Genomic DNA, 27,737 nt, shown 5'->3' with positions numbered 1-27,737 from the left:
TGGGACGTGATAGGGTTTTGCCATGATTTGGGTTTTGTTCCCCAGGGCTGCTCTGGCCACAGCTCACAGTACCTGCACACCATACTGTTTTAACTAGTAACTCCGCCCTGGTTTGCTGTCTGAAAGGGAGATGGGGATGGTGCAGGATGGGGACTCCAGCTGGCCAATAGCCTTGCTCTCTGCCTGCCTTCTACGGGCTGGGAGAGCTCTACGCTGTAGCTGGGGCTTTGTCCCTTGGTACAACATGCATTTGTGCTTCTAAGGCAGCTCCTGCTGTGGGGAAGGGGAGTTTCTGTTACCAGGGGGTGTCCAGTGCATAACTGAGCATAATTCTTTCCTTTGCAGGTGGGTCAGTGGCAGGAATGGTGAGTAAAGCATCCTTCCTTCATGGGGTTTGTGATTTCTGCAGCTGGAACAACAAATGGGAGAGGAATGAAGGGACAGACTGTGTGGGACTTGGATCTCAGGGGAGGAGAGGCTCTTCCCTGACCCCGTCTCCAGTGTAGCAGGACGAAGACACCACTCAATGCTCAGCTTTTCTCTTTCTCTCGTATTGTTTAATCTCTCCTCAGTTCTGTTTCCTTTATCCTGAGATGGTGGACAAGCTGATCCTGCTGGAAAATCTTGGCTTTCTGCTAGCTCCAGAGGTTAGATTTCACATGTACTTCCCTTCCCTTTTTTAAATTAAAAAAAAAAAGGTTTTCTTTCTTTCCCTCATTTGTTTAGAGAAAGCACTGATGTGACTAGTTCCTGGCAGGTCACACAAGTCTCAGGGCTCTTCCTTTTGGCAGGCACAGATCTGCTCCATGGACTGAGGTCGTTGCTTAGGGTGGCCCTTGGGGGACACTTGGTAGTGCTCCACATCCTGCAGTCCCTCAGCACCGAAATTCACTTGTCTGTGCCATGCCCTCGTACAAAGGGAACTGGAACCTCTGTCCAAGCAACTGCCAGCCGAGGTTGTCTTTTTGCCAACAGCTTGTTGGGTGACCTGGGTGCAGGACTGGTGTATTTCTTTTTTGGTTCCTGGCAGGACATAAAACTACATTCCCAACCTGTCATCATCACTACCAGATGCTGGGGCTTTGATTGGCAGAAGTGGGACAGAAGCCCAGGGTCAGAGAGACAAAAGATACCAGATTTCCCTTGTTCTTTTGGACAGTTGTCCTCAGCTCAAAAGTGAGGTAGGAAGGGGTAGAAAAGATTGCAGAGGTAAAAAGTTAATAAGTTCTTTACAGCAGTGCTTAGCTTTCTGTTCCTACCTTGCCTTTTAAGTACTGCTGTTCCCTTTTCCTCAGAAATGGGCATTTTTAATATGATGTCTGTAACTGGTACCAGTTCTGAGGGATGCTGAAGGGTGAAATATCATCTTCTACCCTCTGATAAAGGGTAAAACGATTCAGAAGAGAGGGTTTACTCCTGTTTCCTACCTCTCTTTGTTTCAGGACACAGAGGCATGGCTGAAATCAAAACGGATGGTGATTGACAGATTATTGAGCCTAGAGGCAAAGCAGCAAACTCCCAAAGCACTGAGCCCCGAAGCAGCATTGCAGAGGTGGGTTCCCATCTGTCCTCTTCATTTGCTGCCTGCCCTCACCTTGGACAGAGTTACGGCCACATGAACGAGAGAGGGAAACTGTCCCTGCACTTCCCCTTTCATGTCCTCCTCTGGAATCTCAGCAAGACCTTTTGCTTCTGCTGCCAGCAGCTGCTGCTTCTTCCTGCTCTTTTCTGAAGCAGCCTGAGAGCTCGCTGTCACCTTGTCATGCCATTTTCGCTTCGCTTCCTCCCTTTTCCAGCAGAACAATCTCTCTGCCATGTCTCCCCCAGGCTCTTAGAAGCAAACAGACATCTGACAGCAGAGGGTGGGGCAATCCTACTGCAGCGAGGAGCAACTGAGACACCCGCTGGTAAGGGGCTGCTTGGAGACAGTGCTCATCACAGCGCTGGGCCAATGCTGGGTGTGGGAAGGGAGTGGTGCCAACAGCTATTGTCTTCCACAGGGTACAGGGTGCCCTAGCTACAAGTTTATGCCGCCTGAATGGGATCAATTAGGTCTGGAGGCAGAGCTCTCCATTCTCAGCAACTGGGGTTGGTGCTTGAGTCCTAGAACGGCTAAAGAAAAGAAATCAAAAAAAGGGAAAATCTGAATTAATCCTGTTCCTCTTGTCTCAAAAAGTCTTGGGCAGACCCCAAAGGTGAGGAGGAGGAGAGCAGCTCCTGTTCCTCTGAGACATGAAAACCTTATCTTGTTTTTTTCATTCCAGGACTGGTGTATAACAGAGACATGAGAGTCCGTACGGTGAGCATTGCTCTTCTGACATATGCGCCCTGCTGCTTCTGAGCCCTGAGCTTATAGAAAACTCAGAGATAGTGGAGGCCCGCTCACTGAGCCTAGGCCCTGCCTCCACCCAACTGTTTACTTTCTGCTTCCCACATCTCTTAAATGCTGCTGTTAAAAGAGCCTGCACTTGATCATGAACTGACTCAGCTTACAGAGTCACTGGAAAATGTTACAGATTTTTTTTTTTTAGCAGTTCCTCTGCCCCAGGGCCTCCTGGCCACATTTTCCTGCCATTGTAACTCTTCAGGCAGCAGATGGATGGATGCTTTTGGTCAGCTTCTTTGTCAGATCACCCGTATGTGAGAGAGAGCGCGAAGCAAAGTCCTTATGTTTGATATCCTGATAGCTTTGTGCCACTTTTGAGCAAGTAGGGCCTCCTCTACCTGTGCTACTGCCAGGCTATGAAAGCCAGAGTATTGTACCATCTCCTTTTTAGTAAAAAGATTTTAAAGCTTTTCTCTGCTATGAGATCGTTCCTATATGTGCTGCATTCCCAGCAGGCAGCGTTGTTGGCAGCCCTGAAACGCAGCTGGACAGAAGGAGCCTTTGCAGAGCCAGCTACTCTTGTGCGCAGCCTGGCCGCCTGTCATGTCCCAGCACAGCGGCTTTGGGGCCGCAGGCACTTCTGCCTTCAGAGCCGCTAGTGCAGCAGGGGTCAGGGACTCCCTCTGCCCCCAGCTGCTGTCCCTGACCTTTGCCGCTTGCTCTGTCTTTGCACCTGCAGCAGAGTCAAGAGTCCTTCACAGTGGAGCAGTGTGTGAAGCTCCTGCAGAAGATTCAGGACCGGGTTCTCATCATTGTGTGAGTGAGGCACAAGCCAAACCAACCCTCGATGCCTCCCTGCAGCCCTGGGTGGAGGGGATGAAGGTTAGGAAGGAGTCCTCTGCTACCCCCTCCTCTGCAGCGGCCACCTAGACCTTCGGGCCAGTTGGCACAACAATACAGCCTCACATGTGAGAAGCATTTCCTAGTTGCCCACCACTGCCCTGGGCTGGGCAGGCTCCTGGAGCAGGCAGAGAGCAGCTGGCACATCCTCCTCCCAGCCTGGCACTGCATTTTCACGCTGGGCCTCCCTGGTGCAAGGCTGAATGAGGAAATGCTGGACCTGCCCTGTCCTCCCCACGCTCATGCCTTCATGCTGCTGTCCTATGACTTTCCGTCCCTTGGCCCTACAGCAAGGGGCCCTGGCAAACACATGACCCTGCACAGCACTGCTCCTACATGCTTTCCTCCTGGCCTGGCTCTTCCCCCAGTCACAGCAACCCAGCCTACCCACTTCTCCAAACCCAAAAACCTCTTGCCTGAGCAAACAGGTGAAACCATGGCAGCCTCCACCTCCTCCAGCTCATCCTGGAACTCCTGGCCTGACCCAGCTCTTGCAAGCTCTCCCCTGCAGTGCCAAGGGCAGGGAGGAGCTGTGGGGAGGTAGCCAGTGGCTTGCACAGAGCTCCACAAGCTGTTAAGCTGTCTGGGTGGGTAGCTGGTTCTGCCAGTCCTCCTTTGCATTTTTCCCATCTCCTTGGAGGACAAGATGTGCAGGGGTGTGGCTGTCTTGGCCTGTGTGGTGCTGTTAAAAGACTCTCTAGGAAATGAAAGAACATGCTAGAAGTTGAGAAATTAGGTGCAGTTTTGGCTTCCCTGGTCTGTTGAAATTGTAGGAGCTTAAGGATTTTCCTGCTTGTCCAGAAATGCAACATCATCATGAGGACAAGTCCTCTGGGCCATACAGAGTACATCCCTTTGAGCCTGTGATGCCACCTTGTCCCATCACCTGCGTCACGGTAGGAGGCAGCATGATCTTAACTCTGCAGGACGTCTAATGCTGGCCTCTCCAAGAGGACTGCCCTGGTACCTCCCTCTCCAAGCAGGGCACACCCTGTTTAAGACAGCAGCATGGAGTAGGGAAAGGGAGAGGGGAGCTGTAGAAGCTGGCTGGAAGGAAAAAGAGTAGAAGACACAGTGGGGGCAGGGGATGACATACTCAGACCAGTTAATGAGCCAGCCCTTGGGGGATAATATTTAACTAGTCTCCACTCTGATACTACTAGGCAATCACCCAAGGTTTTAAACAGATAGAGCTGCTTAGCCAAACTGTGCAGTGCTCCTCTGACTACCACGTATGACCCTGTAACTCTGCTGTTTAAAAGCAGCCTGGAAAGAGCCATTGGGTCTGTTGCCCCCCAGTCCTGGGGACACCGCTTCTGCCCAGGACAGCGGCAAAGACAGAGGCACACTATGTGCTGTACTGAGCCTTGCTGTTGCTTTTCAGAGCACAAGATGGACTCTTGGCACCACACAAGCGAGACAGCAGAAATCACTTTGTGAAAGCTCTACAGGAGGCATTTGAGTCTACCCTCAAAGAGGTGAGAGCAAACTCCATCCTTGCATCTCCACTCTATGCACCACCAACCTGGGAGCAGCAGCTAAGAAGCAGCTCATCCTGGTGGACACCCCTCACTAGGTGATTTGTCCTGAACAGTACAGCCCTCACACGGGGGGAAGCCAACTTTGCCCCTGCTGCTGAAGTCCCAAGTCAGTACTGCTCTCTGGACCCAGCTCTTCCTTAGTCCTCCCATCCCTGTCTCCTGCCTCACCATGGGCCCCCCTGCCCCCTGAGCACCACACAGCAAGCACAGCTTGCCTGAGGGAACACTTTCCTGGTCTGTATTTTCTTGTGTCCTCTTCCTCCAGCATATCCAGCTAGTAGAGGTGCCTGGGAGTCATTTCGTGCACCTGAACAAGCCCGAGGTGGTGTCTGGGATCATCAGCAACTTCCTGACAGCGCAGAATGCCAGAGCCAGGCTCTAGGAAGAAGGATCACTGCTGCAGCAGTCCAGGAGACCAGTGAGCTAAAAAGCCGGCTTAATCATCACCATTCCTAACTCACATCCAACATCAGTTTCATGATACTCTTTCCTAAACTTAGCTCACTGCAAGGTGGAAGCAGGTCTGCCCACGGTTCCCTGGAGGAGGGCTGCACAAAGTATCTCAGTTATCAATGGGAAAAGGAATCCTTCCTCCACTTCCAGCTCCGCAAGTACAGGGATAGAGGCCCAGAGTGCCCTTCCTTTGCTTGCTCCTAACTTTGCACCCTGAAATGGAGCAGGAATACAGGCAGAGGCATCTTCTGTGGGAGCAGCAGCACCAGCTGCAACATTGCAAGAGACAGGTGCCTCACCTCACTTCCTCCCTGAGGATGGTGCAACCAGTCTCCTTAGACTTACTGAAAAAACAGGAAAATGTTTTGCTTCTCTGCTTACTTCCATTTGTGCCTGAGCTCAGAGGGCCTCAGTGTCTCTGTTCTACTCTGAGAGCTGCTGCTTGTTTAAAAATCAGCTTAAGTAAGAGCTCACCTGGGCATGGAAGGCCATTTCAATGAACTCCTAGGGAATGAGTTACTAATCTTCTAGCTGAAGCAGCTGGGAGAACTACTAATAATGGCAAAGTTGGCAGAGATGACTTCTGTCCTTCTAAATAAAGATTAATCTTCCACTGTGAACTCTTGTCATCTTGACTGTATAGGAGAGTGAACCTCCTTTCTTTTGGGATGCTCACCCAAGCAGCTACAACGCCAGTCTTAGGAGGCAGTGATTTTTTACATGCATTCTGCCTTAGATACAGCATATTAAGGATCCATCTGCCTCTTAGTTAAACTGACGCAAAAAGCCAACTGAAGCAAGCAGGCCTGGCAGTCTCCCCATGCAATGGAAGCTGCATTTGCAGTGGGTTTTCTAGGGGAGGGCAAATCTATTTTAACCCAGCTCTGTGGAATTTACCAGCATTTCCACCTTACACTCATGGTCATGCCCGTATCAAGGCTGCAGGCAGTAAAATAAATGGGTAAAACCCTGGGGGGGGAGGGGGGTGTGTTACAGCCCCTTTCTGATCACAGAGTGCACTGGGGTGCAATCAAGTATGAAGCTGTACAAATGTGGGCAGCAGAAAAGCACTGCCCTGCAGCTGGATGTGCCTGTCACCATCCTCACCCGCTTCCTGTGGACTGGTGACAGGTTAAGTGGAAACAGGCCTTAGAGAGTCTGATTTCTCCCTCTAAAGTCAGGCTGCCATCTCACCTTGTTCTAGTGATGGTGCTGAACATCAGAAGCTCCCATAGCCTAGGCTAGACATGGCTATAGAGGTCCACGCACAGCTGGAAGACTGGGCACCTCAACACCTGGCTGAGAGGGAGCTGCCTGGAAGGGAAACACCAAGGGAAGGGGTAGGGTTCTGTACCACACCACTGATCTTTGCTTGTGACAAGAGGTCTGGTAAATTCCCAGTTGGGCTTTTCCTAAGCTCACTTCCTTCCTCTTCTTACTCACCCCCAGATAACATGTGCAAAGGAGCACCGGCATACAAGCCATGACTTTAATTGCCACCCCAGCATGCAAGAAGCTGTCCCCCACAGCAGGCCAAGGGGGAAGAGAGGCATTTCCATGTTTTGAGAACATAGCAGCAGTTTATTTACAGTTCTTCAGCCATTCCCTGCACCTGCAGAGGCTGTGCTAGGTCAATCCCAGCTCTCACCAAGCTTTAGGAGGGCCTTGGGTGGCCAGGAGATCACAGGTTGTCACAGGAAGTGCCTCAGCCCCTAACCTGAGCACCCTGGGAAGTGGTGCCGCACGGCTGAACAGTGGCTGGGAAAGCAGGAGGATAACGATGCTAGTGAAGGAAACTCCCCCCTCCAGCGGCGGTTGCTGGGATCTCCAACTTCAGATCCAAGGGCAGGGACAACCTGAAGCTGCCTCAATTTCTTGAAATCCTTTGGCACTTGGAGTCCATAGGCATCTCTCCTGCCCTCTCCAGCACAGGTATCTGAAGAAATAGCTCGGCACAGCTTAGTATGGCCGAAACTTGCGCTGGGCTCGCATCAGCGCGATTCTCTGCTTGTCCTCCTCAAATTTCTTCCTCAACTGGGCAATGTCTGAAACAGGCAGAAAGAGGACAGGTCACATGGGAGCAGTAGATCTCCCTCTCCTGGGGAGCTTCACTTCTACACACCAGGAGGGGCTCAATCCCAACACCCGCAAACACACACTTCTCAGAGCAGGTCCTTTTGCGCCTGGGCTGAGTGCCAAGCTGTTCACCTCCGGCAGTGCTGCAGCTCCCTCTTGGGGAGGAAACAGGCTCGTTTTCCCTTTCAATGGCTGCCTTTGTGCAGACTGAGGAAACACCTATTGGAAAGCCACGATCTGCCTGCTCTCCCACAAAATATTCCAGCAGCCCTTGCTAGGACAGGTGCTGGCAAGGGACCCCCAAGAGCTGGCAAGGCCATTTACAAAACCACCCACCCAGCTGTTCACCTGCAGTTGGACATAGCCTCCACTGAAGGAAAAAGGATGCTCTTTGGGTCACAGTGTGAGACAAGAGACATGGACAAGGGTAGGAGGAGACTCAGACACTCACGCTCTCTCTTGGTCTCACGATGCTGCCAGGCATAGAAGTTGAGCAGCTCTTTGCGGGCCCTTTTCTGCTTCTCCCTCTCCAGCACCCGCAGGTTGGCAGCCTCTGTTCGGGGCAGGCCGGGCTTCCGTCCCTTCCGCGTTACCTTCACCCAGCCCTCTTCATCCGGAACGCCCTCCTCCTCGGCCGCTTTGGCTTCTTCCTGTAAAGGCAGGAGGGTGAGGCAGCTCAGTGCAGACAGACTGACAGCCTGCCCAATGTGCAGCTCCCCCACAGTCCCCCTTACACACGTGCAAAGTTACAGCTCCTGCTTCTGCACAAGATTTGAAGGAAGCCATAGGACCAAGGACACAGGCATTCAGCTCTCAGTCACAACGCTGCACACCAGCCAGGACCCAATTTATTTGTGGATACCTATTGTAAGCCCTGGGTTGGAATGGTCAGGTGTTGTGGACCAAACCAGGACCTGACTGCCCACCAGCAACTGGGAGTAAAACAACCCTGCCAACCAGTATGTTTCCCTCTGCCCTTTCCACTGAGGCTGGGGCACCGAGAGATCTTCTCTCTTCCCTTCCTGTCCCGAAACAAACTGCTTAGCTGGGTTCCCTCCCCAGCCTGGCCTCACCTCTGCTATCTTTTTGTCATAGTCTTGCATGTAGGCATCCACCTCAGCCTTCAGCTCCTCCTGATCCACGACCGAGGCCGCATAGCTGGCGATCCACTCTGAGACAGAGAGGGCAGAAGTCAGCAGTAGTCTCTTTTAGAAGCAAGCCCTAGCGTGATGCCTTTGGGCAGCTCTAGAGAGAACTGCTGTGGGGAAGGACACATTCTGTTCCCAGTCCTGTTCAGCCTCCCCACTGCCACAGTTCAATCAACTTGCAGCCCAGGCCACAGCCAGTAAGCGATGGGAAGAGCTTGCAATTTTCCCAAGCAGGAGTGGGCTAGCCTTAAGCCCAAGAGGTGCAACATTCAGGGCTGCATTCCTGTCAAGGGGTTACATCTGAAGTGCTGTCATCTTGACAGACACCTGGTGCCTGTTATTGAGTCTGGATTCCATTTTGAGGGCAAGATACAGCCAGTTTCTCTGAATCTATGTGATACTGAAAAGATGTCGGGGAAAACTGCCCTTCCATTGTACCAACTGCCCATTCTCCCATAGGGTCACTGGACCAGACTACAAGATCCAGTACAACAAGACTACTACCTTGTGAATAATAAAGGCAGGACAATGAAACACTAGACATCTCCCAACTCGGTACAAAATGGTGAGAATTAATCTGGGACATACAGGATAGGATTCAGCAAGGAAGAGGTATAGTTTTTCCCCAACACTACCTAGCAGGAAGATAGCTAGAGCTGACTTACTGCTAATGCCGGTTTTCACAGGGTGACTCTCTGTTGATATCAGCAAGGGACCTTCCCGTGACAGGGCCTTGGCTGCCTGGACACCAGCTGGTTTCCTGAACACCACATATGCTACCTGAAATCCCTAAAAGAAAAAGACACCTAGGCCAGTCAGATACACCAGGGGAAATGGCGATGCAGCAAGGAGCTGCAGTACAAATAAAAAAAAAATAAAATAAAAATCAAACCACAAGTTACAGTGGAATAGCAAAAAAAGATAATGTAAACTTAAATAAGTAATCACATTGCCCAATACCCCCAAATACTTTCCCATATCTCATGTTCCAGATAGTACCTTTGAGTGCTTGCGTTATTTTCCCATTCTGACCACTAAAGCATCAGTATTCCCCCCCACCGAGCTTTACCGTTACAGTTTTGCGGTTGAAGAATTTGGACGTGACTTTTTCTTTTTTCTCTCCTGGCCCTGGCTTCTCACAGATGTCCACAGACTGGACACACCCGCAGCGAGCAAACAGCCTAGACAGAGAGTCCTTGACACAGAAAATAAAAGAGAACAAACGGTACAGGAAAGCAGGAGTAATTCCTCTCCCCACCCTCTCACGCACGGACTACAGAGCGCACCCGTGAGGCACGACCCCAGCCCCTCTGCCCACAGCTACCCCGAGGCACGCCTGGCTCCTTCGCCCACGGCCCCGCGCCCCTGAGGCGATGCCCACGGCCTCCAGCCGCCCCCGCCGCCAGACCGAGCCCCGCGCCGGTGAGACAACCCTACCCCCGCCCACGGGCCGCTCCAGCCTCACTCACCGGGCTGCAGTACGGGGGGACGTTGAGGACGAAGAGGGTGCGGCGAGGCGGGTGCGTGGTGCCGGCCCCTTCCCGCACCTGGTGCTCCTTCACCAAAAGACAGTGGGGCGAGCGTTGCCGCTCTCCGAACTTCACCGCCAGAGCTGCGGACGATGCACCGGTTAAAGACCCCGTTGCCACCCCGGTCCCTCCCCGCTGCGCCCCGCACCCCCTCCTCACCCGTGTAGCCCGGCGGCGCCGCTCCAACCACACGCTCCATGGCGGCCGCCATCTTAGCTCGGCGGGAAGCGGCTGGGCGCGGGGGCCGCCGGGAGTTGTAGTTCCCCGCCTCAGCGCTGCGCTGCTAATGGCGGCGGCGGCTCCCTCAGCGCGGGCAGCGCCTGAAAGGCGCTGAGGGAGCCGCCACCGCCCGCTGGTGAATGTAACAAAAAAGTTTCCCAATCCAGAGCATTTTACAGGACGCTCTGTAAGAAAGCTTATTACACACCATCATCTAGCGTAACACTTCTGAAAATGAAGACCTGAACAGTGTAAAACACAGGCGATGTGCTTAATCCTAGAGAGGCAAATGAAAGAAGAAATACATCTTAAAGATACATAAAAACATTCAGAGACAACCGTAAGAACAGCTGGTTTTAAAGACTCTTGTTCATCAAGAAAAGCAAAAAAGAGACCTTTACAGAGGAGCTTGTATTTATGACTGAATGGAAGACAGGATCACTCCAAAATAAAGACTGAAGCAAGAAATATGTACAAGGTGAAAAAAAGGTCAGTGAAAGTAAGAAATAACATGGAGAGTTGACTCACCAAACAAATATCCAAGTTAATCAACATTATCAGAAGAAATGGTACATGCAAAAGCCACTAAAGTACACCAGACAAACTTGCAAATTGTGGCATCACTTCAGAAATCAGCATGTTTTTGAAAAAGCAAAGGGGGGGGGGGGGGGGCGGCAGAGAGAAACACTTATTACAAATTACCTACCACCTGTCCTGGCCAGCCATATTGAATTAGTGCAAGCAATCAGTGTTTCATATGCGAGTTCATAATCTCTAACAGCCCAGAAAAAAACTGAACAAAAAAATATATAACCATGCTGCATGAGGGCAAATGTGCATAGATGTGAGGTCAGAAGGTGATAGGTAAGCTCAGTGGAACTGGAATGCCAACAAGATTAGCATGATAATTGCAGGATAGCCAGGAGAAACTGCAGAGCTGCAAGGTGAACTGCTTGAAAAGGACTAGAAATAACTCCTTACTCTTTCAGTGCCCAATGAAAGAAGCCGCACTATGAAGTATTAGAAGACTCAGATAACTTCAGAGAGCTGACTGAGAACAGGAACAGCAATGCACACCAAGACATTGCTGTAAGACAAATCATGGAGTGGTGTTCCAATAATCAATGACTTCACAGATTTAAAAAAAATACACTAAACTGCCATAGATCACAGAGCTAGAGAACAGAGCAGTAGTTCTTCCAAGGAAATATGTTAATATCATAATTTCTCATGGCTAACCTAAACACAACGCACAATTTAACAGCAAGTTACAAAGTGCATCTTGCTGTTTGGCTTTTGGAATGGACATGAATCTATCAAAAAATGCTTGAATCTCCCCATTCTTTAAGAAGATACAAGATATGCACTCACAATATGTCTTCACATTTCCACAGCTTTCTATCTAGCCAATAATTAAAGTACCCTACTTCAGCTAGAACAGGTACCCCGATTTCACAGCTGTGGGTTTGTTTTTTTAATAAAATTACCTTTTAAATTACTAGGCTGTCAATAACAAAGGCCATTCTTTTTCTTTTCTGTGACAACAGAATTGGAACTAGGTGAGGACACAGACTGCTCCCACTTAGTAGCAAGAATCAGCTACTAATTTTGATGATCCAGATTAAAAGGTTTATGAGTATCAATTCTCTCATCCATATACTCCTCTTGCTCTTCATCACATCAGTTTCGAAGTTTCTATATTCTTCTAAAAGCATGCTTGATTCAATGTCAGAACAACTTCACCTATCTTTAGTTGCTTCACAGCATCTAAAAAGGCTTAGAATCCACTCTCTGTATAACAAACGTTTATTCAGAAACAGGTAATACATTATCTTCTGGAACCCCTAATGCTTCCTCCCCCTCCCCCCACTTTTTTTAATAAAACACAGGTGTTTTATGGGCAATCTAAAAAAGGAGAACAATAGCTGTCTTAGGTCCCCTCTCCTACAAACATCTGCTGTTCACATGAAGCACCCTACCAATAACGATGTCATTGGCTTCCAAGCCAAAGAGTACTTCAGAAAAAACAAGTCCTGCCAAGTCCTCAGTTAGTTCCATGGCTAAAAGGGATACAGTGAGATAGAGGAATGGTTTGCACGAGCTAGATAGAGCAAAGAGCTAATACAGAACAGGAAAGCAAAAGAAAAATAGGGTTGACCAAGACATGGAATCTGGACCTACAACCGTTACAGAGAGTTCATTAAAGTTCAGTGGAGCTGAACAGAATGAACAGTTAGTCTCCTAGCTAGAAGGATCAAGTTCAACCCCCAAACAGATTCTGGAAGTGGCTCTTAGCTTTCCTCTCTTATAATACAATTTGAACAAATACAAACGAATGGAGCTAGTGGGACTTCAAATATCCAGGGCAATAATGCTGTACTAACAAAGGAAGCATTGGAAGTGCCACCTAGTGGCCTGTGGCTCATCACAGATGCTTACTGCCCCAAGGTACATCCCTTACTGCTCTGCATGGGACTTGCTTATCACTCTTCTCCCTATGTGTTCCTTAGAGTGCTAACTGCTTTCCTCTCCAAAACCTCTCCCTGAAGCCATGAAGTGCAGCAATCATCTTCCAAATCCATGCATGGGAGCAGCATGCCCGCACAGCAGCCAAACATTGCCCAAATGACATCTCAAGAAGTGAGTTCTCAGGCACAAGACTGCTTTCTACGTATTAGTAGCTGAAAAAGGCCCCAGCTCCTTCCTTTTTACAGAACACTGCGCAAGTTAGAAGGCAAGAAAAAAAATTAATGTCCCTGCATCAGCAGGAGGATGCAATACAGTTTAATGGGAGTAAAACACTTGGATTTCCTCTAGCTCTGAACACAAGACTGGTTATTATTTTTCAGTCCAGAAAGAAGAGAGCAACTGAGCCTGACCTTACAGGGCTAATATATTAATTGTACAAATGCCAGAGCCTTTTTCTTCCCCCCACCTCTGCATTACCAGAGTTGAAGCATCCCTCCCATAGCACAATGGGTGGTGCACTTGTGCATATGTCCTTCCTGCCTGATGCCTCTGTTGGCTGGTATACAGAGCGGGAAACTCAGTTTTTCACGCTTCTTCTCAATGTCACAGCTGCTGAGCAGAAAAATGTCCAACAGCCAGAATGAAGTAGTATGCCACCGAATGCATACGAGTCAAAGATGCAAGATGGTGCTTCCTGTATGGAGCCACACCTGACTTCGTTTCTGAAACTGCTGTGCCAGATACAATGTGGTGTTCTTGCCTGTTGGTAATCAAGGGGATGCACCTTTTAGTTAAAGGTCAGTCAGAAGAAAAGAGAAGGAGATCACCACTCCTTTCCTCAAAGTCTATGTGCACTTTTAATGGCCACTAGGGGCTTTGGAGTAAAGGAGGGAGTTACATGGTATATGCTTGGTAATACATTACTGGCAGAAGGGGGAGGTTATTCTTTTGGAAAAAAATCATGGAAGAAAACTCCAACTATGAAAACAGAAAGTACACACACAAGAGGAAACACTATTGTACAGTAAGGTAGCGATCATAGAAAACAAAAAATTTCAAGGCAGGCAAATGCAAATAACATCTGCACTCCTGCACTTTTCTCATTCCCCAACTTAAATGAGTTTTCCAGTCCACTGCTCGCTCCCCCTTCTCAGAGTTTAATTTTGAATTCTGTGGGCTGCACAGAGGCAGAGACCCCTGAGGATTTGAAGAGTGCCTTCAAGATAGTGTCAGGGTCCACCTCAGCTGGGGGATTTGAGGAGGCGCTTGCACTTGACCGGCGTGGTTCCCCTTCCTTCTTCACTGAAGGGGTATCGCTCAATCGGCTAGAGGATTAAAAAAAAGCAGTATTTAACCACATTATGAAATAAAATTTAATATGCCTGCATTTACTATTCTTGGTGTTGCCCCCTTCCCAATATTAGAAATAGAGGTTTTAAATATGCTTTCCTTGCAAGAAAACTTCCTCATCTCAGACTTGTTTTGAGCCCCAGGGCTGGGAACACTATGGAGTCAAGCTATATTGCACTCAGCTCAACACAGAGCACCACAGAGAGGAAGAGAAGGAGAACATTCATGGGATGATAATTTGCCAACAGTTTTCCTCCCTTCCCCTCAGGTTCTCCTCAACAGAACCTGCAAACATGTTTGGTTCTTCCCCCCACCCAAAGGACACTTACAGCAATATAGGCTGGTCTGAGGTGATGACATTCCCATTCATATGAAGATTGCATTTCATTGGTTGACCTAAACAAACACAATTAAAAAGTCCTTATATCAGAATCATGGTAAGGCAAGACCCCAGAAATATCACACATTAGCGCAAGCAATAGAGTTTCACATGCTGGGAAACATGAGAAAGAACAGCTGATACATCTTTTGTTGCAAAATCACAGCAACAGAAATGCCACTGAAACACTCAGTACAATACTAAGACTCACACTAATTAAGAAAATACATACAGGTACAAAACCCTTAGCAGAGACAGAAGAGAATCTCCCATTCTCAGCTGTCTGCTCCTCATCTGACATTCATAACATCACTCTTCTAGAGAAAGAAAAAGCACCTATTTCCAGCTAAAAATTAACAGCTGATTTCAGCCTATAACAACATTGCAGACAGATCCAGATTAACAACTGCATTGTTCAAAGTTTATGGAGAAGCTGACGCTAATTGTTTTACAGGTCTGATTCAAAACATCTCTGACTACACCTTGAGAGTTTTGCAAATGTTAGTTTTATTTGTACTTTGCAAACAGCTATTCTGTAAGCAGGTAAAGCCTTCCTAAGGACTGTCTAGCTCCTGGCACTGGATTAGAATCAAAAGAAATTTAATCTGGAAGTCAGACCAGCAGAATCACTGGGACCCTGCCTCTAGCTTTGAGCATTCTCCTTCTAGGAAAACTTTTAAAATTTCCCTTAAATAAACTGCACATATATTCAGCTAGCTACACAGGAGCTTATTACATTGTCTAGCTCTTGAACTGATTTTCTGGCATTTCCTCTCTCTTGGTAACATATGAGCATCTAAGATGCTTTTGAACTCCCCACTGAAGTAGAAAAGTCTTTGTCGATTTATCTATCCTAAATGCAACTCTGGCCTCAAAACTTACCATCTAAGCATCTGTTGTTGTATTTCTTATATGCTGTGATAGCATCTTCTTTCTTCACAAATACTACCTCAGCCACTCCAGGGTGCACCAGCCGGGCTCGCTTCAGAGCGCCACACACACAGAATAACTCCTGAGGGCAGAGAGCTAGTCATGACCATGGTCACATCAAAAGGCACCACTTCAGCCAAAGACAGTGAGTGAGAAAGGCTGAATTTCCTAATTGCACCACCCATCCTGCTTAGTCAACACATTGCAGAATCTTGCCACTTGCCATATTTTGTGTTTGCTACAGTAAGAGTACATGGCATTAGTTATACACGTTGCACAAAGCTCCATACTGCTACCAACACAAACAGAAAAGTTCAAGGCCAGTATTCTACGCTGTTTGTCACACATGAAGACCAGGCTTGTTCTCAGCCTGCTGAGAATGGAAGCACCTAGATAATCTGGATGGGGGCATAAGTTTGAGGATGCCACCAAGCATGATTTGGCATGAACTCTTCTAAGTGATGCCAGCTATCTCAGTACGCCCTCTAAACAGTATTTTGTCCCAACTTAAGCACACACTTTAAAAAGTGAACAAAAACTAAAACAAAAAAAATCAGGTACTCTAAAAGTTTTTGCAAGGAAAGTAAACCCATGTCATACCCCTCTTCATTGCATTCACCATAGATCAAGTGATTTATCAAAAGAGGTAGGTTAAGGGAAGGAAGAGTCACTCATCCACAGTTTGGCAGTAAGCAACACTCACAACAATGTCTTCCTCTGTGACTCGAGGATGCAGATTGTTCACAGTCATCTTTGTGCCTTCTAAAGGACTGAACGCCAGCTGCCAACACAAACAAATGCATCGCATAAAAAAGGTCACAAATGCAGCAGGCAAGACAGCACAGCAGAGAAAGCATTAAAAAAGTCATTAAAGGGATGTCTGGGAAAGTCCGTACACAGACACAAAGGTGAGAGCTACAGCTAGTAATGGGAAGTATCAATGCTTACAAAAGCCCAGCTCATCTGATGGTGAAAAGGAGCCCGTTTTCCATGCTAATTTCTCTCTGAATTAACTTTTCTCTTTCATTCCCAAGTATAACACTAACTTAATCTGCATAGACACAGTACTCTCTGGTCATGCCCACACTTTTAAGCACATCTCTGCTGCACTCTACACCAGCCAGCAAACCCCAAAATATGGCTCCAGCCCCTCAAGTGCATGCTGAACTCTACATGCCTGGGAACACCTGGTGGGTTACCTGCACCTAACATCAGGCAGTTTGGCAAAGCAATTCCAAGCAGGTTGTCTACAAATAGCCCGAGAGGTCTTCTGTGGACAGCAAGAAGCTGTATTTGGAAGAATCCTGTTTTTCTCCTTGCTAACAGGAACGGACGGAAGACAATGTAACTAGTAGTGTTAGAACACTATTCCTAGGGACATGGAAGCCTCCAAGGAGTGTCCAAACAACAACTGCCACCTCCTTGTAACATGGATTCCTCCAGGACCATGTGCTCCCATGCTAGATAAAAAAGTTGAGAAAAGCAAGATGCATTAACTGAGAATTCCCAGTCTCTCAAACGCTGAAGAAAAGGATGTTTAGATGTGTTTCAAATTCTTGGGACATGGGTTGCAGTTATCTGAATAAACTTGATGGAGTCCCAGAAATAATGGTGGAATGCAGGCAGAGCGCTGCTTGCATAACCAATAAACAGCAAGTTTTGAAGACTTCTATAAAGAGCACCTCCCACCTCCCCAAGCTCACCTCAACAGGTGCTGGTTCTTTTGGAGGCTCCTCCTTTGTCACTAAGGTCCGGGACATGTTTGTCAAGGCCTTCGTCCGCATAGGAGAGGGAGGTGCAGGTGGAGCTGTGTATGTATCATTCTGGACCACTTTAGTCAGGGGAACAGTCTTGGACAGAGAGAATTTATTGCCACTCAGCCCAGTCTACAGGAAGAAAGAATAAAGTATCTCTGAGAGCTGCAGGCTACAAAAGTCATCCCTCCTCTTCAAGCACCAACAGCAGTTGTGACTTACTAGCATGCACTAAGAACTGCATGTTCTTCCCGGTGTCAAAACCACTACAGTGCTGGAGACCTTCAGCTCTGAGACAAAAATCAACTGAAGTTTCTGGGCATATGTTTATCCCAAAAGAACACTTCCCTCACTAACGAGCACTGTTTAGTTTCATATTCTTCTTAAATGAACTTTACCAGTGCAATTTTAAAAGCTCCTTTTACACAAAGATTTTCAAATACTTTATGAAGTATACACAAAGATTGCTCATTAACAGTAAGACTGAGCTGCCCTAGTACAAACAGCAATACTTCTTCAGAAACACGAAGCTCGGGCACACAAAGACATGGAGCATAAGTTTTCTAGTTGGAACTACCTGGGGAGTTTAAAGCCAGAATAAAAATTGTTCTTGGCAGCTGCTGTGAACACTGAAATAACACATTTACTCCTGAAAAAAACCCATAAGGCTGATTTTAAGGATCACAAATGGCCAGGAACTCTATTCTGAATACACAACATGAGAAAAAACCATGGGATAATCACTGCACTAAACTATGTGATTGTAAAAGCCACATTAATTTGCTTTCTTAGAACCACAGAATAATTTAGGACAAACCCATGTCCAGCCCTCATGTCTGAAACAGGGCTAGCTTCAAAGACATATCAGGTTGGCTCAGGGCCTCATCCAGTTAAACTCTGAATATCTCCAAGAACAGCGATTTCACAACCTCTCTGGGTCCCTGTGCCAGAGGCTGACCAATACCCTGAGAATTGCACAACTCCCCCCATATCTAACTAGGGTTTCTTTTGCTGCAACACATTTGTTGTTTCATCTTTTCCCTGTTCGCTCCTGAAAAGGACCTGGGTTTTGCCTTTTCCATGACCACCTATTAGGCAGTGAAAGTGCATGGACAGATCTCACTACAGCCTTCTCTTCTCAGCCTTAAGAGACACTGCTCTCTCACCCTCTCCTCAGCGCCCTGACCACCCTGTTGTACTAGTTCCAGTCTGTCAGTCTCATATCACAGAGCCCAAAATCAGGCACAGTACTCCAGGTGCATTCTCAAAATACCAAACAGATGGCAATAATTATCTTCCTTGATTTGCTAGCTATGATCTTACTAATATACAGTCTACAGTTGGTCTTCATGGCTGCAAGGATGCACTGCTAACTCATTCTTAGTATATCACCCAGCAGGACCCCCAGCCTCTTTCCTACAAAGCTGCTTTCTAGCCAGTCAGTTCTTAGCTTAAGTTGCAGAAGGTTATCCCATCCCAAGAGCAAGACCTCGCATTTGTCTGTGTTGAAATTCCATCTTCTCCAGAGCATCAGTACTCCCCAACAAGCTGCCAACCAAGATTTTGCAGGGCAAGAGATTTCCTGCTTTGATGTCCAGCCTCTAGAAGCAGCAGAAAGCTTCCCTTGCTTGCCTGCTCAAACAATAACGAGATAGGTTCAAAGCACTTCCCCAACAAGAAGAAAGTAAAGAGCTAACATGCAGCAACCTGCCAGCAAGGGAGAAAGCACACATTCTGGCTGCAAAAGGCCTAGAAAACTGCAGTTAGCCTAAAAGGACTCTGTCCCAAAAATAACACTAGAAGCATTGGCACAAAGGGAAGGGTGGGGTGAAGAGCAAACATTTCAGGAGAAAGCATTGTTTACATACTTTAAAAGAACATAAGCCCTGTAAAGCTGCAGCCTGTGTGTCCACCCAATGCGAGCATGGCGTGGTGGGGACTGTTCAGATAATCCCTTACCGCGTTGTGCAGGAAACTGTTTGTGGTGGTGATTTTCATCTGTTTGCTAGTAAGAGGAGACACACTTTCATCATCATCTTCCATGTCATACAGACCCTGAAGAGAAGCAAGGTAATAGTTTACAAGCAGGTAGATTTAATCTAGACATTTCCAAAATAAGTAGTTTTCCCTTGCCTTCAGTCTTCTTCAGCTAATGGACTTTACTCCTGTCCTTGCAGCTTGGGGACACAGAGCTGAAGGGACACAAGTCCATTTCAAAACGCCAGTGTAAAAACTATCAAACTTCTTTTGCAGAAATGCCACAGTAAAGCCATTTCCCTATGTACTGAAACTAAACTGAAACTGTACATTTCCCTGTGTACTGAAACCACATATAGATTTCTCTGATCCCTAGACCTCATCAGGACTGATGAAACCACATTAATGGAATAAAGCCTCCATGTCTTACTTTTTAGCACCCTGCTATATTTAAAGTTGAAGCCTGTGCGTATGATTTTTTTTAATTAGTTTTTTTAAAATTAAGCAGATGCCTGCCAAGTAAATCTGAACCAAACGTTCCTTTTGAATAGCCTGCTTTCCACAGCACATATCCGTCTGGCACTAGAAAACACTGCACTAGGAGGTTTACTGAATGAATAATTAATTTCCCAGCTCAACTTAAGGCTCATAGCCCTGCCTTAAAATACTGAGGCTAACTCCTACACAAGTATTTTTTCATAGATTCTAAATAACGTTAAGAAAAAGCCTATACACATGTCACTGCCCAGAACGTAAGAAGTCACAACTCAAAACAGTTTCCCATTAATTCAGTAGAAAGGTGAAGAAAAATGGAGGGATTAGCAATGAGAGCTTGCAAAATACGTGGGTTGTCACGAGTCAGATTCTGGTTTACAAACAGGAAGGTTGTTCCAGTCACAGAAATGCTATGAGTGGAAAAAAAACGATGGCAGAACAAAGGAGAATTGTGCAGAAAAGAACTGGGAAAAACACTAGCCATCAGGACAACAGACTTGAGTTTGAGACAAAGTGAAATGGATTCAAGGCTTATAGTGATGAGGTCAGAATAACGAAGACACTTAAGTGACAGCATCTGGGACAGGTGAGGGCAGCAAGTCAATGTAGAGGTAACATACACAAATAGCTAAAGTTACCATAATTGAGGCAAAAACCCCCAAAACAAAACAGGACATAATATTGTGAATGATAGTTTTCCAATATTTCATATAATACTTTATGTACACACACAAAATAAATAAGTAATAAGAATGTGTAATTCCTCTCTGAAAGCACCCAAGGTGGTAAGGTGGCTGAATGGCTGGGGGCTGTGACAAAGGCCTTTAAAACTGATCCCAGAAGAGACAGCACAAATTATAGGGTTTTCCTCAGACAAAGTCCGATTGATAAGGGATATGGCAAATTTGATAGTACATCAGAATACTAGTGAACATCATTCACTACCAGGTTTCCAGCAGGGACCCACAGCTGGGATTTCACAGGAAGGTTATACCCTTTCCCACCTCACTGTAGAACATTTGACCATGTACAATCATATCACTCTCTGAAGAGGCTGGCAGGATGGTGAATCAAAACAACCAAAACTTGATCTCATGTGGCATCACAGAGAAATTTACAGAAAGACATCAGAGCTAAAGGTCACAGTCTCTAGGAAAAAAAAACATTAGCATATACAGATAAAAACTGGCAATACCTACTTTGCATTCATATAACACACAAGGAATCAAGATCAATGAGACCAAATGAAAACCTCAGTTACCATGGAATTACCTTAACCACACAAGAACAGGGAGCTAAGCTGTGGAAGTTCCACTCACTTTTCTTTTCTACTTAAAGTTTTCTTTGCACCTGCCAATGTTCATGGACACCTTCCTTCCCCCCCCAAAGGTAACAAAGAGCACAGAGCAGGCACACACCTGTTTGTGTGTATGGTTGTTCACCACATTGATCCTCATTCCTGCTGGTGGAGAGTGTCCAGGAACTGGAGCTTTCTGCTACAGTTAGAGAGAAAGAACCAAAGCATTAAACACTACAATCCACCAGATTCCCACTTCAGAAGATCAGAGCTGTTAGTTTGATACCCTGAGACCACTTAAATGAAACTCACTCTCCTGCTCTTGAAACATATTACCACAATACGCTATTAGATAATGTCTATGTTTCCTGTAATGTGTTCAATATGAGATAGCTTCACTTAATCGAAGAAATTAAAACCTAAGGCCACACAGAGAAACTGATTCAAATTACTTGAGTTTTAGTCCAAGATTAGTGGGAAGAGCACTTAACTCCAGCCCTGCCAGCACTGACTAGATCTACATTTCTGCCAACACAAAACCATGAACTGGGTAAATCAGTAAGTAAACTTCTCTTCTTTCATGCTACAGGGAACCAAAGATACCTATTTCATCAAACTCAAGTTGGGACACAACACAATTTAGTTCTGTTCCATTTCAAAGGAGAAGTATATACTGTCCCTTCACACTAGAGCTGGAATAAGCTGTAGTGGAATAAAATGATGCACAGGGTAGCGTAGCTGACCCTTCTGCAGCCTGTTATCCTGTGAAACAGGGAAACCACAACAGAAGTAGTCAGGGAATGTAGCTGTACTAATCAACAACTGAAATCAAGCAGCAACTCTCTCAAAATTGCCCTTTTGTTTTTTGAAAAAGCTGGAAGCTGTCCATTACAGAAAAGAATGGGTCTACTTACAAAAATACTCCATACAGGCAGTAAGATCTTCAGATTGGCATTTTCTCTAGACTGTAACTTACACCACAGCACCCTCATGTTTCAATTTGCTAATCAATTCAGAACAAGGGTACCTGTCCTACAGAAACACCAGCAGAGCTATGGAAATTCTTTGGGTTTCAAAGACTTTTTTCCTTCCTTTATGAGAAACAAGACCACAGTACAGGACATTAGAGCTGTGTGCTACATCTCAGATCAACATACTTTAGTTTGATTCTCCTCCCACATTTGGGAAGAGGGGAGGGCCATGGGCAATTTGGAATTGCAGTATAAATGTTTTAAAAAATTATTAAATAATTGCTCATGTGCACGGTTTTGTCTATAGCCAATCACTGTTATATTCTACGATATTTTCTCTTGCAATATGTTGTTCAACAAACAGAGTACTGTAGGTCAAACCAAGTAATAAAAAAATCAGGTCAGACCACATTGCTGCTGTACCAAGTCTCTGGAAACTATTTTAACTCCTAGAAACTTTGTAGAAAATGTTCAACTCCAAATAGCTGATGGTGGTGATTTGGCTTAGAAGGACAGCATGAGTACTAATTACTCTACTAATTAAAGACTACTGAATAGACTGCTCTATTGCTCTGTGATTAGCCCTTCTTACTGCCACAAGAGTCCTTTCTCTTTCTTAGGTCAGCCTGGCAGGAAACCTGCAGAGTAATGGGAAATTTCCTAGGCTAATTTAGAGAAATATGCTTGATGCTCTTGAGCAAAACCCACAGGTGAACAGAAAGCAGACTCATCTAGGCTTTCAAACTGATGAGAACAGGAGATTTTCCGGGTATACGTAAGCACACTGTTGATCTTTGGGAAGATGAAAATGAAAGGTAGGCTAGGAACTTCAGTTACATGCTTGCAGAGGTGAGGAACAAAACCACTCCTCAAACAACAATCCTGACAGTCTGGAAACTTCTCTTCTGACTCTACCTACTGTATCTAATACACACACAGTTCAATAGCAGTTGTTTCTCAGAGAATTTTGCTAAAAATCAAGTTACTGTGCACATAGCAAAGTGAAATTAGAAAACTGTCAAAGGAAATCAGCAGGTTAGGAAATCAGCAGTATAATCAACTGATTATACTGCAACTGAAATAAATCTTGAGCCTCAGCAGGAATGTATCAAGTAATCAGGCAACTCCCTGGAAGCCAGGGCTTTCCTGAAAACCAGACAAGTAGAAATAAAGAAATTGTAGAAGGGCTCATCGGATTTTATATCTTCTTAGATACAAACATAGCTGTATGTTCTAAACCGTTATCCTGCCACTAGGATAAACCAGTTATCTAGACAGGACAATCCACCACATCAGACTTGCAAAGAGGGGTGGTATAAGAATGACAGAAAATGCATATATTTTCTTTGTGTTTAGGTGGGAAAGACTACTGAACCATTCAAGACAACTACTTTAATGCTGACAGGGGCACTGCTTTAGTCTTTATTGGGCCCAAAATTCAAATGAAAATTTAAATGAAAGCTAGGATTCTACAAAAAGCCCCAAGCAGCTGCAAGGACACCCAAAAGGCTCTGAATCCTGCCATACAGGCTGGACTGAACTGTATCACCATCACTTCTACTGTCAACATGTGAACATATTCATGAATTATCATTTCTACTGGACTGCTGTAGAATAACTGAGGGGCTCAGAGGTGGCTTGCTTGACCTACTTGGATAGTTTTGGTGATTTTCATGGCTGGATTTACTGTCCCCATAGTTGGGCTGATAGCAGCTGGAGCACTCCTTTTTAAGCTGATCTTCTCTCTGGCATCCACCACTTTGGTCACCTTTTCAGCAGCAACACTTTGCTGCTTACGGGAATTCAACATCTCTCGAGCGTCCTGCACCTTCCCTTTGATTTTGAACCGAGCGTCCTTTTGAACCAGTTTTTCACGGGCATCTTTAACCCCCAGTTTGTGTCGGGCATCAGTGAGTCCTATCTTCTGTCGGGCATCAAAAGTCCGCTGGAAGCTGACAGCTGGTGATGATCTATTTAGAAGATTTTGTTGGATCCCAATGCGAGATCTTACACCTCCAAACACTGGCCTTGTGTTAAGCCTGGCGGGGGGGGGGGAAGGAAAAAAGAGAGTTTCAGACATTTTAAGATGTGATACAGTATCAATAAAAGTATTTGTGTTGCTGCAAACAAAAGCTCATTATTACTGCACAGAAATCCACTCAGGTTAGATGTCCAAATACAACAGTAGAGCTCCTAAGCTGTTTTATGCTGGATTTTACTTTCTACAGAAACAGCTATGGAACCAATTTCTAGAAATCCACCCTTAAGCTCACATTTACAAACTTAAGTAAAGGGTCTGACTTCAGCTGTGCTAAGTACATACTACATTTAAACAAAATTAATCAACAACTTAGATACTTTGGGGAAAACCTTGAACAGAAACAGACTTTCTAGCTTTAGGACTGAGCAAGTCTCCTAAAGCATCTTTTGTAATACAATAATATGTCCTGATACAAAGGAAACATGGAACTCCATGTGATTTCAAGAATTCTGGGCAGCAAGTTCAGATTTGTGGGAGCAGAGAGGCTTGGATTTTAGGATGTACAAGCACCAGTACCAATCTCAGTTCAAAGCCACCAGTTTCAAAGTTGATTAACTGCCAGCAAGAATACTTATCAGTCAGATTACTTTTTAACATCACTGCTGCTTCTTTAATCTACTAACAGAACTGCTGCACTCAATGGCCTTTACTTTTTAAGCACATCATCATCACAATACTGAGCACAGAAAGATAACAGCCCACAGAAAGGACAGCATTTGTACTTGTACACAAGCATTACTAAGAAGCAGCCCATTATGCAGTGAAAGCTGAAACTAGCTTCTTGTTACAGGTCTGATTCACTTTTTCAAAGTCTCCCCTAATAGGAAACAGCTTGTCTAATTTTTTAATACAGTTCCTCCTGTAAGTATTTTTTAAGGTTTTCTTTTTTCCATTGGGTTTCTTTTTTTTTTTTTTTAAAGATGACAAAGTAGTAAGAGAAATTTTAAAGTTAAGGTACTGAAAAAATATTCTGGCTGTTGGCTTTTTAAAATTCAAAATAAGCTACAGAGGGCTACATTGATCACCTGCTTTCTGAAATGTATTGTCCAGTATTATAAAGTCTAAAACTAGATATCTAAAATTTGTTGTAATACTCAAAAGGCTAACATCACAAATTCAAATGATTATGCAATTTGAATTCTTCATACAGCTTTATATCAGTATTTCCTGTTCTAACCCTACAACCTTAACGTTATTCACAATCATGTATTTTCAGTGGAGAGATCTGTAAAAAAACAAAGGAAAAAAAAAGAGATGAAAGACTGAACCTCCACTTCTGTCTCTTTCATTCTTGTGTCCAGATCACTGGAGAGCTAGGACTGGGGTCCCATTTTGTTACCTAGCTAAGAATCCAAATCTCTAAATCTAAATTTCATACAGCCAAAGCACACTAACTAGAAGAAACAGGAGTATTAAGACCATTTATTAAAATATATCCAGAATAATACAGAAGACTAACTATCCATAAAGCAACAGCCACAGAACAAGACTTCCCTTGCAATTTTAAAAAGCATTAATTTAGCTATGTTGAAAGCATTCACTTAGAGTACTGCAGAAGGGCTTGCTGAGGGGTTCTTTTTAATGAGCATAAAAGAGGTCAAAGTAAAACCAGAAATATATGTATCAGCATTTAAGCCAGGATTAGTTAAAACTGTTAATGACACGAACTAATGAAATCGGTTAGGAAACTCTGTACTGAAGATTACACCGTCTCTGAAGACTTGTGTTTATCCTAATAAGCAACTCTCTTCCACACATAATTGCTTACCCTATAACAGCATCAACTATTTTGTGCCACAGCACCTGAAATAAAAGGGAATCTCAAACATCTAATACACCTTCCAGAACTCCTAGTTCTGGCTTGAATATTTTGTGGATTAGTACATTTTATAGCAGAAGATTTATCTGTTATTTCATCTAGACTACTGAACAGCACGGATATAATGATTTAATTTTATTCAGTTTATCCAGCCTTCACAAAGTCAAGTTAGCTACCTCAGAAATCTTATAAAGTGAGCTAAACATGACAAACCAGAGAAATGCAAGGCACAAAGATTCTTGCAGTGCTGCAGAGGGATTATTGTTCAGCAAATAAAAGCAGGAAGAATTCCTGGAAGAAATGAGAGTTAAGGAGGGATTTGAGAAAGGAGAAAGGAGGTGCTTGGCATATAAAGCAGCATAATACTGTTCCAAATACACAGGATAACATGAATGAAAGTGCAAAGCCAAAGCCCTGTCTAGACTAGGATTTAAATATGTGTTTGAATGTTTTGCTAGTATATGTTAGCAGATAACTTTCTAAATACTACTCTAGACATATAAATGTACACATTCAGAGTTAAAACCTAAGATTCCCCAATTACCATTAAATTAAGAAAACCCCTAACAAAACAACAAAAAAAAGGAGCATGCTTAGCTAACACAGATGAGGAGAAATCCATGGACAAGATCTTCAGAAGCACCAAGAGACTATGGCAAAAGGGAAGATGAAAAGCTACCAAAGGAGAAGCCAAATAAGAACTGCCAACAGCTGCACTAGAGTAAATGGCCCAGCCTACACTAGAGACATCTACGGTACAAAAAAAGAATCTAATCTTGTAGCTAATATGTAACACAGTCCACATCCACACAAGCATTTCGAACAATCTGTCAGAGTATCATTAACTATGCTACAGAGACTACAGTTTCCAAGGGCCAGGCAGCAATTTTGATGAAGCCATCGCAGCTTGAAGCCTCGCCTGTGCGGATCCCGATCAGCTTTGCTACAGTTACGGCTCCCTGTGGCACAACTACACCTCCCACGGCTATCCCACAATGCACCGTGCCGCTCATCAACGCACCACTTCTGGGAGCTGTGGGGGGACCGAGCACCCCCAGGGCACTGCCTGACGAAGAGCTGCAGCCCAACAGCAGCTCCTGCTGCAGCTACAGGGCAGCCCAGATACCAAGGGGGCTCAGGGATTGGGGGCGCCGAGACCCTGCTGATCCCAGCTTGGGGAGCACCGCTGGGTTAATTGGCGGGGAGAAGGAGGTAGCGGGGAAAGCACAGGTCGGAGGCACTCGTGAAGCGACGGGCTGTGCCAGGAATCTCGGGAGAAACGAGAAGGGCCCAAGAAGGGACGGGGAGAGGCAGCGGGTGGGTCTGCCCTGCGGGGACTAGAGCCCACGGGGCAGCGCCAGGCACAGGGGCGAGAGGTGGGGGGACCGACCCCCACCCCGGCCCCAGCCCGCCCCATCCCTGAGCGACGGCCACCACCACCAATCTGCGTCAAAGGCACGGCCCCACAGAACAACGCATAAGCCAATGGGAAGGCGAGAGCGGGGAACAGGGCCGGGCGGCGCTGAGGCAGGCTCTGGCCCGCAGCCTCCGGGGCGGAACGACCAGAAGGGAGAACAGAGGAACGACCGGGGGCCGCCGGGCCTGGGGCGCTTCCCTCCCGACCGCTTACCTCCCTTTCACCGTCACACCCCGTTTCCGTATGAGCTCGTCCAGAGAGAGGTCCGCCATCTTGTCGCGGGGCCCAACGATAAGACGCAGCGAGCGAGACCCGGACATGACATCATACTGCTTCCGCTCCTCGCCCCGCCTCCAGAAGTAGGGCAGTCCCCGCCCCCGGGTGCCTAATATGAGTGCGCGACGCGAGGGGGGGGCGGGGAGAGCGTCCCACAACCCTCAGCGGCGCCCGGGCCCCTAATTTGCATACGGTCCTTGGCGTGTCCCGTCCCGTCCTGTCCCGGTTCGGTGTCGGCAGCGGTTACACGGTGCAGGAGGGGCAAGAGACCGGGCAGAGCAGTTAGGGCAACGCAAAGCTAGCTTGTGCGGTGTGGGGCGGGGGTGGGGAACTGCTCGCCCTGACCTACAGAGCTAACGCATAGGGTTCT

General features: G+C 46.2%; 3 protein-coding genes across 10 annotated transcripts in view; 1 reads left to right on the top strand and 2 right to left on the bottom strand.

Annotated features, from left to right (window-relative positions):
* Positions 1–5,827, top strand: part of SERHL2 (serine hydrolase like 2) — a 9,942-nt gene extending 4,115 nt beyond the window's left edge. For 5 of the 7 annotated variants that reach the window (XM_072867769.1, XM_072867735.1, XM_072867730.1 and 2 more), the window contains 8 exons: positions 346–365; positions 573–647; positions 1,443–1,552; positions 1,828–1,907; positions 2,265–2,299; positions 3,066–3,142; positions 4,611–4,704; positions 5,033–5,827. In XM_072867769.1, the coding sequence (XP_072723870.1) occupies positions 346–365; positions 573–647; positions 1,443–1,552; positions 1,828–1,907; positions 2,265–2,299; positions 3,066–3,142; positions 4,611–4,704; positions 5,033–5,149 (608 nt within the window). In that variant the 3' untranslated portion in view covers positions 5,150–5,827. Of the gene's footprint in view, positions 1–345; positions 366–572; positions 648–1,442; positions 1,553–1,827; positions 1,908–2,264; positions 2,300–2,531; positions 2,772–3,065; positions 3,143–4,610; positions 4,705–5,032 lie in introns of those variants that run through there. The other 2 variants (XM_072867753.1, XM_072867744.1) reach the window with 2 other exon arrangements.
* An 868-nt stretch (positions 5,828–6,695) lies between these two features.
* Positions 6,696–10,381, bottom strand: RRP7A (ribosomal RNA processing 7 homolog A). Its single transcript, XM_072867791.1, has 7 exons — positions 10,133–10,381; positions 9,914–10,056; positions 9,514–9,639; positions 9,110–9,233; positions 8,370–8,467; positions 7,748–7,946; positions 6,696–7,265 (listed from the first exon to the last, which is right to left on the bottom strand). Exons 1-7 carry the CDS (start codon positions 10,182–10,184, stop codon positions 7,180–7,182), a joined length of 828 nt encoding a protein of 275 aa, XP_072723892.1. The 5' UTR covers positions 10,185–10,381; the 3' UTR covers positions 6,696–7,179.
* A 1,714-nt stretch (positions 10,382–12,095) lies between these two features.
* On the bottom strand, positions 12,096–27,437 carry POLDIP3 (DNA polymerase delta interacting protein 3). 2 transcript variants are annotated; one of them, XM_072867720.1, is made up of 9 exons: positions 27,305–27,437; positions 23,466–23,853; positions 20,965–21,039; positions 19,034–19,129; positions 17,024–17,206; positions 16,024–16,101; positions 15,273–15,402; positions 14,341–14,407; positions 12,096–13,986 (listed from the first exon to the last, which is right to left on the bottom strand). In XM_072867720.1, the coding sequence occupies exons 1-9, from the start codon at positions 27,409–27,411 to the stop codon at positions 13,812–13,814; spliced, it is 1,299 nt and encodes a 432-aa protein (XP_072723821.1). In that variant the 5' UTR covers positions 27,412–27,437; the 3' UTR covers positions 12,096–13,811. The 2 variants fall into 2 exon arrangements, with proteins under 2 accessions (XP_072723821.1, XP_072723811.1); XM_072867710.1 differs by having other exon boundaries at positions 12,102–13,986; positions 20,965–21,042.
* Positions 27,438–27,737: the final 300 nt, after the last annotated feature.

Source organism: Ciconia boyciana, chromosome 1 (assembly GCF_034638445.1).
Source record: "Ciconia boyciana chromosome 1, ASM3463844v1, whole genome shotgun sequence".
Taxonomy (NCBI): Eukaryota; Metazoa; Chordata; class Aves; order Ciconiiformes; family Ciconiidae; genus Ciconia; species Ciconia boyciana.
The sequence above is the reverse complement of the archived record's forward strand: the minus strand, read 5'-3'. Positions and strand labels throughout refer to the sequence as shown.